This window comes from Olea europaea, unplaced genomic scaffold, assembly GCF_002742605.1.
Source record: "Olea europaea var. sylvestris unplaced genomic scaffold, O_europaea_v1 scaffold1023, whole genome shotgun sequence".
NCBI lineage: Eukaryota > Viridiplantae > Streptophyta > Magnoliopsida > Lamiales > Oleaceae > Olea > Olea europaea.
In genome coordinates, this window is record NW_019227558.1 from 526540 (window position 1) to 540042 (window position 13503).

Here is a 13503-nt window from a genome sequence, read left to right on the forward strand (position 1 = left end):
AAAACCCTCCCCCCCCCCCCCCCACCCCCACACCAAAAAATCTAGAAACCACAACCATGACTCTAACCAACAAAACCAAAACTAACACCTCACCGCCACCGCCACTTCCACCAACGTCCTGAAGCACCACCACCACCACTCCAACAATCCACTACACTAGCATCACTGCTAGCACCAGCAGTCGCCCAAAGTGTCTCACCACCAACAAGGTCCCTAGCTTCACTCCGTCAATGTCGTCTCTAACTGCTATGAATTATCGAACTGTACCATAGAGCCCCTACGATCGGGATCATCACCGCCAAATCCACCATCATTGCCAGCATCTCCATCTGCACCACAAAAATCAGCCCAAACCCCCCAACAACACTCAAATATTGAAACCAACACTACCACTCCAACGACTAAAACCAAAACAAACACATCATCGCCATTGCCAAATCCACCACCACATATACCATTACCACCGTAACCTAACACCGCACTAGCAGTACCAGCAGCCGAGGTCTCCATCAATGTTGCACCATAGAGCCTCCTACCAAACTGCAACAACAACAGGGACAATGGGGCTCCGACGACGGGCACTCCTCGACGACAATGGTGTTTGAGGGAGGGGGTAGAGAGATGGGAGTAAAGAGAGAAGTAAAGAGAGAATGGAAAGGAGATGAGAGAAAATTTTAATGGGTTTATTGGGTAGAGTGTGTATATAAATTAATTTATGAAAAATGCCGGGCTCCGATCCAGGGGCTGAGGTGTCGAAATCTCAGCCGTGGTGTAAAGGGATGCGAGCCCCATGTATTAAAGATCAAGGGCATAGGCATGCGCCACCTCGACCCTGGAACGGAGCCCAGGATTTAATCCCAGGCTCTGTAGCATCACTCTTAATTTATAATGTTATTATGAATATTAAAATATTGATTTATAATATTTTAATTAATCTCTGATTTTTGTATAAATAAATTTTAAATCTGATTTTTGGAAAAAATCTGGTTGTCTGTAATTTTCACAATAAAAAAAGAAATGGTTTCATCACTTAGGGCCATTTGGGCTATTGTTACCTGTTTGGACTCTTTTTTCCTTTCGGCTGATCTTAGTTGGAATTGGGATTTGAAGCCCTTTTTTATATTAGCAACAATTGTTGGTCCGAATATTTTCTATTTTTAGCTTTAACATTTAACATGGAGAATTGAACTAGCATTGAACAATAATCCATTCGACTATTCCTTAAACTGTTCGAACAGTCATAGTAAGTCCAATTTAATTCTACTAGGTAAATTTACATTGTTTACTCTTTTAACATTATTTAACAAAAAACTCCACCTTTTAATTAGTATAATGATGTTTGTGTAGGAGACACATAATTTAGTTGAAAAGAACCCCATCTTAAATAGTAATTATGAAACATTAGTATTACAGAAATTTGCAGTTGAGGTCACCAGACGTTACACCTTATAGTACATGTGTCACCAATGTTTATGCCTAGTCATTGAGCGTTCGTGATATGATGAAAATTAAAGGTCGACTATGGCACGTGTTAGTATCAATTACCAATTTTTTAATGGGTGATGACAGAGCGACTGATGATATAATGATTTGATAAATTCAATGACTGGTCAAAATCATTTTAATATTCAATAATTATTAACAAATATTGTAAAAAGTATAGAAGTTATCTGTGCATTTAACCTTTGATCTATAAATCTCCCAATTATTTTTGTGTTTGTGCGGCCTTTTGCTTTTCCTTTAGGTGGAATCCTGTCTCTGATAATCACTCAAGTTTTCAAAATTAAGGTTGATAGGTCAAAATCAAGTCAGACATTAAAATTAAAAAATCCCTAATTTTTGTCAAATCATTTGATGATTTTACAACCCCAAATGGTCGACTTGTACAATTTATTGTTTGGTTCCAAAAACATCACACACGTTGAATTATATTGAACGGATAACGAAGAAATATTTTTTTTTCTTTTTTATTTTAATTAATTTCGTTTTATTCATTATGTCAAAATGTCAAAATTTAAGAGCACGCTAATGATAGATTGGACCTACGATTTTTTTTAAAGGAACAAAAAACAAAATTAACATTGTTAGGGCTTTGATTGCTATAATTATATCAACCCTGCTACATTGATCGAAATCGACTAACCAAAACCTTGATCGAACACTCATAATGGGGTGGGGGGGGGGGGCCAATTTTTTGAAATTTTTCATTCTCGTGAGTTCCACCCGCATGTGAGAGGATGTCAAGGCTTCAGGCATTTTCGATCAACTCAGCTTTATTCTAATTATATTTCTAGCCCTTATTTGATCCTCATTCTTTTGAAAAATGCATTTTTTCAACAATATTTTAATATCATTTCAACAACATTTCTTTAATGAAATAATATTACACACAAATTCAAATTTTTTTCTTATTTTTAACCACACATTTCTCATCACTACACTATTCAAGAATTCATTCTCCCCCAAAATAGGGCTCAAACAAGGGCCTAATATTACAACATGTTCTTCCTAAAAGGGAAAGCGGTGTATGGAGAATGGGATCCCAGCCCTCAAAATATGTCCCATCGTCTCTATACAAAGCAGATGTTCGTGCTTTATATACGCATGACTTATTTAGCTCCAAGCCACAATTTTTTAGGGGAAATGTATTTTGAAATAGTGATTTTTTAAAAAATGTGGATTAAAAAATAAGAAAAAATTTTGAATTTACGTCTAAAATTATTCATAGGATAGTGTGTAGTTAAATTTTTTTAAAAAAAATGAATTTTGAGAAAAATAAGGCTCAAATAGAAGCTTAATAAGAGAAATTGTACAATGTTAAATCGCATTAAAGAAAAAAAGTTAAAATTTAATGCTCGACCTTTTTCATGTCCAACCAACTCTACCAGCCAGCATAACTCTCCGGTTATTTCAACATATATCTTCCATGTTTTGGTTGTATACGGGGTTGGTAAGTAGTAAGTACCAACTAAAAGGTGTGACCCTATTTATTGTGTTATTAATATGGCTATTTTCACATCTCAAAAATTAAGTTAAATGGTTAGGTTAGACTAAAAAGTTTCTTAAATATACTTTTATCTTTTTAATTTTAAATATGTCCAACTTGTTTTATTTCTTGCTTACTCATTTTGATAGTAATAAAGTAAATGTCACTTGGTTCAAGTTTGACCAAAAAGTAATACGACTATATTATTTATTACTTTATCTCAACTATTAAAAGAACGATTCTGTCTTGAGAAGAAAATATTGGAGCACTACTTATATAAAGAAATGTGGCCTAGCAAGCCGTTACAGATCTCTTTACATCGTCATTTAGAGTGAGTATTTAATTTAAAATTATCTTATTTACTTAAATCGTAATATTTATAAGCTTGACCAAAAATGTCATAGACATCTAAATCCCTGAAAAATACTACTCTTCTTTCAAGTGCTATTAATGCCTAGTACCCAATCTTCACCCCTCCCCCGGGGCCCACAATTCAAGATATATAGCCATAACAAGTTCTCTCCTCTCATTATACTAACAAAATCTCTTTCTTTATCCTCCAATGGCTCCCTCCGCCACCAATTGTTTCCTCCTCCTCCTTGCCCTCTCCTCCGCCGTGCACACTCATGCACGAGACAGCCAATCCTTCAACGAAATCCCTAGCACCACCAATTTCGTGAAAATTACACAAAGCCCAAACACTAAAAAAGCAGAACCCAACATTCAACAGCAAGAACCTAGTTTCCTTCCTCAAGATGAAAATGTTTACGGCCTTTATGGTCATGATTCCGGTCAGCTCCCTCATTCTACCACCACCGCCGCCAATGTTGAACCCGAAACCACCAAATATCGCCCCAAAAACTACAACCCTGTCTCCTATGTTACTGAACCAGAAGACATGACTACATTCACTGAAAAAAGTTACACTACAGGCCCTAACAGCAACTATGGTGGCGGAAACTTCAATGAGCAGCCTCAAGGGATGGGCGAAACAAGATTTATGGGCGGCTCAACCCCAAACCACCATGAGAATTACTACAGAAATGGCGGCGGTAGTTACTACAACAGCCCTCAAGAAAATGCAATGAGAGGATACAGAAGAAACAACTATTACAACAATGGAGGCGGTAGTTACTACAACAGCCCGCAAGAAAATAGCATGAGAGGCTACAGAAGAAACAATTATTACAACAATGGCCAGCCTCAAGGGCTGAGCGACACCAGGTTTATGGGCGGCGCAACCTCAAACCACCGTGAGAACTACTACAGAAACGGTGGCGATATGAACAACTTTCAACAGCAAGGAATGAGTGATACAAGATTCCTGGAAAATGGCAAGTACTTTTATGATATAAACAGTGAAAAATATAGCAGTAATCATCCATATGAGAGCTTGAAAGGAATTGGAGCAAGAAAAGAATACAGAAACAAGAATTATTATGGCAATAAAGCCAATAATGATAATTCATATGAATACAACAATTCCAAGGAAGAATTTCAGAATCAAGATGAGTTCCAAGAAAGCCAAGATGAAGAAATTATGCCGTGAAGATAATTGGGATCTTTGATAACGTGGATTAAACTGTAGAGAATAGTTAACATCTTGTCTATTCGATACAGTCTAATCATGTACCAAACATGCACTAAGTTGATGGATGATTCTCATGTTACGTTATGCTTAATTAATAGGAAAAGCAAAGAATTGTGTATGTGGAATGTTATAAAAAAATTTCAAGTTTTTTTCAAGATTTTATGAACTTTTGATTTTGTATTTGCGTAATTAATAATTAAATAAAATTATTGTGCAGTTATTATTTATTGTATGATTTACGTCCACACCCACCTATTTATGTTATATATTGATGCTAGAGAAATGTACTTGTTGGTGATTAAGTTTCATTTAAATAACACTGCTAAAAAGGTACATCAAGCTCGAGGTGGTGTTTAGATTTTCCAAACGAAAACTTAAAGCGTGGAAGTATTTCTTTGAGGTCACTTTAACGTACCTAATCAAGATAAATCTTATACAATTTTGAGCTATATATATAGTGCGTACGAATATATTTATCAAGTATTGTACAATTTTGAGCCACCATTCCCCCTTCCCAACTAACCCACCCACACACTATATGTATGTGAGAATAATGCAGAGTAGTGTGGTTAATCACAACCCACGTTAATTGACCTACCAAAAGGTGCAAATTTTGGAACATTAAATGGCATGGCTATTTTGGTTGATACATTTAAGGAAAATGTTAAAGAAAAGGACAATTTTTGTCCTTTGCAATTAAATAAGGTTTGTTGTATGATCCCAACACAAGTGAGAAAATTTTACGGTTTTAGATTTTGTTTGGTTTTGATTTTATTCTTTTAGTGAAATGTATACTTTAATAAATAAAGTGTTCGACATCAAACGTTCAGAGTAAAAGATCCTCGGCTAGAATTTTAATGAATTTTAAAATATTATAAATTTTAATGAGTTTCGTCAATCAAATAGATTTCCACATAATTCATAAGGATTCATTTGAAAAATGTTATTCTTATTCTCATCTTCATCGTGGTTTTGTTTATCTGAATTTAGGATGGGAATTTATCTATTTGTCATTTTCAATGGTGTAGTAGTAACATGTTCAGTATTTTATGCAGTGGACATTATCTAAAAATTGTTGACTAATATATTAGCTGGCAGAGAGGGACTAGAAAGCAAGTCGTGCAAGGCAGGCTATGTTTGATAGCCAAAGGTTTTCCATGGAACTTGAAAAATCAAATCTATTTTTCAACTTTTGTAGTGTTTGATATGATTTACTTTCCATGGAAAATCTTTTCCAATTTTGGGTGCCATCTAAACATTTTCCATGTAATTGAGGAAAATGATTACATGGAAAATGAGTTCTCACCAATTTCTCGGATATTGTAGCATTTTTTTTTTTTTTTTGCAATGAAAACAAATTTTAAAAATTATTTTAAAAAATATTTCTATTTAATCGACAATTTTCATATAAAACAAAAATAAACGAACACCAAAAGATAAATAATTTTATTGATTTTTTTTTTTGTTTTGACAATGAAAATAAATTCTATCCCTCAATATCAATAAATTTTATCCCTTTAATTGACAAATTTCATGTAAAACAAAGTCAAACGAATACCAAAAAATACTTATTTCAACATTTTCTCCGTGAAATTATACCAATCAAACACAATAAATTGACAATTCTCAGGAAAATAATTTCTATGCAATTCAATTCCCTAGAATTCGTTTTCTTTCCATCCAAATTTTATCTTTGCAATCAAAATCAAAATCAAACAATCAATATTAACCACATTTCATGAATTCTACAACTCTTCAACCACACATTACAAAAACTTCTATCACAATTTACTAAAAAATCTAATTTTAATCTCTACCAAACATCTTTTTACCAAGAACTATAATTGAGCCCTTATTTGAGCCTCATTTTTCTAAAATTCATTATTCTCAAATTCATTTTCAATCACACATTTCATGATAATTACAACTTTTCTACTATACATTTCATCAAAGTTTATCAAAATCTACTGAAAATCGAATTTTTATCTAAATCAAAGAGTGCCTAAATTTAGCCTCTTAAATAGTCTACCTACGCTAATATAGGTTAGGTTAAAACATGATCTCCAAATGTTCTTATTTTTTTTCTATTTCTCCTCGATAAAATGAAAGTATGAGATTTCAATATGGCACCGAAATTATACAAAAAAATGGGAACATGTAGAGATGCAAGAGTTTTTCATCATGTTTTGTTGTTGGGGGGGGGGGGGGGGGGGGGCCAAAAAAAAAAAAATAGAGGAAAAAAAAAAGGAAAAAAAAAGATGGCTCAAAATAGATAGAATGTACAAAGCACATGTAGCTGACACTACAGTTTTCAATAATCATGGCTTCGAGAGTTCCATCTACTTGTGGACCTCATCATTTTAATAGTTAAATCATTTGAGGAACACCATCAAGGGACAGTCTTTGACGAGCCAATTATCAAACCAAACTAATCCTAGTCCTATGGAGTTAATTTAATTACCTTAAACGATAAAAATCAAAATAATTCAGAGAAATCCGTGTACCAAACCCAATAATCACCAAGTAAATTGTTATAGTAGCAACATAGCTTTAGTTTCAAGATTCCTCAACAACATTCACTAACTCGTACTCAACCAGCGATAGATTGTTGTCCTCTTTGACCACAAATTCTGCAGGTTCAGTAACCTCGATGCGGCCCCATTTATCAACAGCTAGCCTCATGGACCCCTTGAACATGTCAATTTTTGCATTCCGAAGAATCAAGGTATTGCCTGGCTTCATCAGATCAACTGCAGGGAAACCAAAATAATTCATCAGTGATTGGCAGTGGAAGTGGAATTACATGTCTACAAAAAGTGTAAGAAGTTGATATGGTTGCGACAATTTAGTATCAAAATACCACTAGTACATAAAATTCAGATGAACTAAAGAGTCTTTCGACTATGCCGCCATATAGAATATTCGGTTTTGGCTGACATTTAAAGTAAAGTTGAAATAAAATAAAATAAAAAGGCCTGGAGAAGAAGACGTCTTCCAAGCTCATAACATCAGGGTGAAGAGATTGAACAATACCAAGAAACATCACATCCAACTGCCCACGTGAAGAGTAAAGAACAGAGGGGGAACAAAATAAGAAACCACAGATAGAATCTTCCAGGCAATTATAGCATTATCAGGTGGCTCAGACAAGAATGTTAGAGGAACATAAAAGCACCATATCACACAAATCTCAGGCATAAAAAACAGGACAAATATACATCTGCTAGTGCTATGTCAATAATATTCAGTTACATATGTCCAACGGCATTGAAGTAAAAAGGCATTGCAGATTTAACAATAAATAAATCCCTCTGTAAACCTCAAGACATTGATACATAAGCACAATAAAATAAATCAAAAAATATAAAAATACAGAAATATGCTGAATCTCAAAATTTTTGATTTTCATATCATGCTCCTCATCAGTATCAATTTACGGAAATGCTGCCTGCACAGGCTCTGTGCAACAGAGCCTGTACAGGCACACACACATGGGGTGGACCCCACATGTGAGATGCCCTGTACAGGCCCTGTGCAACAGGGCCTGTGCAGGTGGCATTTCTCATCAATTTATTCTTCTTGTTGTTTGACATCATCATTGAATTACAATAGCTTATTCTCCTCCTTCCATTTCAAGGCCAAAAAATAATAATAATAATAATAATAATAATAATAATAATAATAATAATAATAATAATAATAATAAAGAAAAAAAAAAAAGGGAAGGTTCTGTAAAAGCTATGCTATTAGAAAATAGCCTAAAAACCTGAGATCAATAATAAAAATTTCATAAAAGGAAATAGAAACAGGCACGCTTGAAGGCATTTAGTAAATCTCGAAAGTTGCACTTCAAGACATAAGCTTCATAAAATATTTTGAAACAATGCTCTTGATTAAGAACTATGAAGCATGCACACGGAGATGCAGTAGGACATGCCACAGAAGATTTTTCAGGGGAAAAAAAAAAAAAAAAAAAAAAACCCAACACATAGATTAAAATAATAATTATTATTTTATTTTTTTCCCTATTTTATGCCATGGAGCCTACTGTAGAGACTGGTTGCTTTTATTGATTTAGAAAAGAATCTACGATAAAATGACAGAAGAAGTGTCAAGGTAAGTGCCAAATAGAAGAAATTTCCATCATGCATGCCAGTATTAATTAAGATATGTATAGTACAGAAAGTTTACAACTTTGAAATGTATATATGGTAGTAGTAGAAATTTTCTATTACTATAGACTTGGATCAAGGTTTCATCATAAATCTTAAATCTTTTTAAAATCGTGGATGGGCTTATAGGGCATATCCAATATTAAATAAATTGTTGTGTGTAATTTGTTAAAGATATGATATCACTTGTTGCGGCTTTAAGGAAGATACATTGAAATAACCTTGGAAGAGCACTTTGGACCAATGCTAAATATGTTGGATAAAATAAAGAAGTGTTACAAATACACAAATTATACAAAGATACCTAGAAAGTTGGAAACTTCTATAAAACGGTAATTAGAAAACTTTGATTTAGGTACTGAGAGGCTGTCAAAAAATAACAAGTTCAGAAGATAATGCAACAAAATTAAAGTTGTTAAGATAGATGTGGGCAATGAAATAGATAAGAAGGATAACAAAAATATACACTAACAAAAAGTGGAACCAGGGGAAAAATAAATTAGGAGATGACTAAAATTAACATGTCTTGACATTGTTGGAAAACATAATTGCATTGGGTTCTCCTGTAGGCGGAAGACGTAGCTGTGGATCAAACAGAGTGACAAAAGAGGACTTGTGTGAGTGACTCCAAATTTATTTTTTCTTCTTTTTCTATTGTTAAAATGTCCACACAATGTAACCAAAACCTGAAATTTCTTTGCTTCTAGTCCACTGGCTCCAACACTGTTAATCAAGTGCAACTGAACTTAGCCATGCAGAACCACGAAGAAGAGCTTATTAAAGATTTTATTCACAAGTTAATTGAGGATTACAGCTTAAAAATATTTTCCAGCCGATTATTATGTAATATGTCAAGCAGCACTGTCCAGCTTCACGTTTAGATGAAACCAAACTCAAACCACAAAAATTAGTATCAATATCAATATCAATAACAATAACAATAACAATAACAATAACAATAACAATAACAATAACAATAACAATAACAATAACAATAACAATAACAATAATAATAATAATAATAATAGAGACCGATACAGAGAGTGATGAGACCTAGAAATGCCCAAAGAGATGAAGTTTACTGAAAAAGAAAAAATATCCATAGAAATAGCAAATATTTGACACTGAAAGGTGAATGCATATTTATATGCTCGCTAATTTACAGCTCGCGCTTAATCACAATTACACAAAACTAAATCAGATCACAAGTGCCAAAATTTATACAATTTGAGCCAAAAAAATTCCCAAAAAAATAAAATAATTCAGAAATTCAACTATTCTTCCCCCATAAAATTTCACAATATATTCAGTTTTATAAATGCAAAAATGTTTCATTTATCAGCATTTTTAGCCAATTAACAATTCTCCCCGACAATAAATAATTAGCACGAAACAGTAACCCCTAAAAAAATATATATTAACACACGATTTTGCGTGAAGGAGAGAGTGGCGAACGGACCTTGGTTATTACGGGCAGTGAAGAGGATGGTGCCCGTTTCGTCGCCAATGAGGCACTCCGCGATACGAGTATTCTGGTTCTGGGATCCACGGAACGACATCGTATTCCGGGGCTTCTTGCTGAGTACTGTGTTGGAGCTCAATATTTTCACAATCAGTGTGTGGCCATTTGTCCCCGGCTGTAAAGAATCAACCTTAACAAACACCGGTTTTCTTAACCCTGAGTTGCTGTTCTCGTCTGTGACGCTGGCGGCGGATTGTTCCGATGATTTCAACGAACCTTTGGTTGCCATCGGCGGAGAGAGTGAGGGGTTAGAGATTTGGGGATTTAGTTATCGGGTTTTGTGAGTTAACGGGGTGGAATTGAAAATGAGAAACCCTAGGCCTGATTTCTAAAATGAAAAAGGGGGAATATGTTAAAGAGATTAGCCAAACAATCTTATTGGTTATAAAACCTCCTTTCAATATTTTTTGAACAAATAACCTTCAATTATTAGGCACAATAAATAAATAATGTCAAATGTCATAAAGACACTCATTATTGGAAAAAGACCCTAACACCCTTATCAATCTAATTAAATTCCCCAATTTAATTTTTGGTCCTCAAAATCACAGTAACCCGATTTCTTCTCTTCAACCATTCTTGCTACTCTAAAATCATATTCTTCATTATATTCTTCACCTATTTGAATATCTTTTGAACATTTATCATCTATATTAAAAGATCTCATTTAGATTTGAAGAAAGAAGAAAGATAATCTTAGAAATCTTATATAAATTGTACATTTATTATTGAATAATATTTAAATTGGTATTGTTTTTATACTTATTATGTTATTTTTTTGCGTTTTCTGCAATTATTGGATGGTAATGACACTCAAACTGTTATCCAAAATGTAAAACGTCACTTTAATCGTTTTTCGCTGCGCAAAACGGCACTACAGTCGTTATCTACTGTGATTTGATTTTTTTTCAACGAAACAATCTCTAATAATGAACCACTGACATAGATAACATAGAAAAATTGACAATGTCAAAAAGAAATATTGAAATGACATAGTTTTTATATTATCAAGATAGTGAAATCATAAGTTGTCCTACTCATATGTGTCGATTAAATTAATGAGCATATTTATCAACTTTTGTACATATCATGTGCCTATCACAATATAAATAAGTACAACTTATTATTTTTTAGGGACACCTATGAATCGTAACTACTTATAGTCATGTTTACACATGTAACAGCACATGTGTCGTTTTCATGTCCAGTAACGACACTTATACCGTTCAGAAGTTTTTACCTATATTTAATCATGTTCAATTAAATAACATCTAATAACGAAGTCCATAATGTATACAACATAAAAAAGTTGACAATATCATAAAGAACGATTGAAATGACATATCTTTTATATTATCGAAATGGTGAAAGCACAAGTCATCCTACTCATATGCGACGGTTAAGTTAATAAACATATTACTTAACCTTTATACATTTCATGTACATATTATAATGTAAACAAGTTTCACTTATTATCTATTGAGACACGAATGAGGCATGACTGCTTGTATTCGTATTTACAAATAGAATGATACAAGGGTCGTATTTTCTTAATAAAGGAACTTATGTCGTTCCGTTGAATTCTCCAATATTTTGATTTATTTTCAAGATAAAGACATCAAGCATTGGACCATCTAACATAAATAAAATGAAAAGGTTATTCACATGACAAAGAACGATTGAAATGATATAGATCATGTGATATCAAATTGGTGAAAGTATAAATTATTCTACTCATTAATTAAAATATAAATAATAAGCATATCTCTCGGCTTTTGTATATTTCATGCTCATCTTACAACTTAAAATGAGTTCAGCTTATTGGTTCTCGGAGTCTTGAACAGGACGTGGCCGTTTTATAATCGTGTTTACAAACAAAACAACCCATGGGTCGTTTTCTTCTCAGTAATGGCACTTATGCCATTCTGTTGATTTCTTTTATATTTTAATTTATTTTAAACTCTAAACTTCAAGCATTAGACCCACTAACGCGCGTAAGATAGAAACGTTAATCATGTGACAAAGAATGATTTAAATGCTTGGATTATATGATATTGAGTTGATAAAAAACATAAGTTATTCTACTAGTTCATTATAATATAATTAATGAGCATATCTTTCAACGTTTGTAAATATCATGTCCATCTTACAACCTAAATGAGTTTAACTTATTCGTTCTTTAAGCATGGATGGGTCGCGACTTCGTATAATCGTGCTTATAGACAGAATGACACAAGTGTCGTTTAATAGTTCTTGTATTGTTCTATTGATTTCTCAAAGATTTTGCATTTTTTTCAACGCAACAATCTCAATCATGGATCACATAACTTAAGAAAGTTATAAAGGTTGATCACGTGATAAAAAATGGTTGAATTGAAATAGATTATACGACATTGAGTTGGTGAAATCACAAGTCATTGTATTGATTCGTCAGAAAATATAATTAATAAGCACACCTTGTAGAACCTCAAATAATTCTAGACACTTTAGTGGCACTAAGACATGAATATTAGATAACTAAAGTACACTTCAGATTTTTAGTCTCATTTGAGACCCATTTTCGATATAGGAAACATTCGATTTGGAAAATGATATCTAAATAAAAGTTGTAGCTCTTTGAGTTAGCTTTCCAACACACTTTGAATTACCTCAATCGGAAATCAGGAGAAGAAGTTATGATAGAAACACTGAAAGCTGTGCAGTGTCAACTAGACTACAACCGGTCGACCGAAATGCCTGAAATGAAAATTCTCGTTTTTCTCTAGAATTTAAATATTTATTTTCATCAATTATTTTCTCAAAGGGCCAACCAAATTTTTGGCAATAAAAACTCCACTAAATTGAAGCATTTAACCTCAAAGTTAAATGACACTCATGTTTTCTCTCTTAAATGAAATTTGACCCTTCATTTGTTTTAAGTTATGTGATATTTACCTATAAATAGAGACCTCGTTTCACTCATTTTTCTCACACCAAAAGCAAGAGATTTTACATACTAAAAATAGAGTTTCCAAGAGAGAAAAAGAGAGGGAGGAAAACTATTTTTCCTACAAGTTTAAGAAGTGTTTTCAAACATTTTTCATAGAAGTTTTGGGTGCTATCAAGGAGTGTATTCAAGCATCAATTCTCAACGGTTTTCAAACATCCAAGGAGTGCATTTTTTTAACGTCCAAGTTTCATCGAAATTTTCAATCCAAGTTTTCAAAATTTCAAAAGTATCAATCAAGGTAGG

The 13503-nt window shown here is 33.2% G+C and overlaps 2 protein-coding genes across 2 annotated transcripts; one reads left to right on the forward strand and one right to left on the reverse strand.

Moving 5' to 3' along the window:
- Window positions 1-3512: 3512 nt before the first annotated feature.
- LOC111372754 (protein E6-like) lies at window positions 3513-4755 on the forward strand. Its single transcript, XM_022995150.1, has one exon. The coding sequence runs from the start codon at window positions 3549-3551 to the stop codon at window positions 4533-4535; it is 987 nt and encodes a 328-aa protein (XP_022850918.1). The 5' UTR covers window positions 3513-3548; the 3' UTR covers window positions 4536-4755.
- Window positions 4756-6855: 2100 nt separating this feature from the next.
- Window positions 6856-10629, reverse strand: LOC111372755 (uncharacterized protein At4g28440-like). Its single transcript, XM_022995151.1, has 2 exons — window positions 10209-10629; window positions 6856-7327 (listed from the first exon to the last, which is right to left on the reverse strand). The coding sequence occupies exons 1-2, from the start codon at window positions 10498-10500 to the stop codon at window positions 7134-7136; spliced, it is 486 nt and encodes a 161-aa protein (XP_022850919.1). The 5' UTR covers window positions 10501-10629; the 3' UTR covers window positions 6856-7133.
- Between the last annotated feature and the right edge of the window lie 2874 nt (window positions 10630-13503).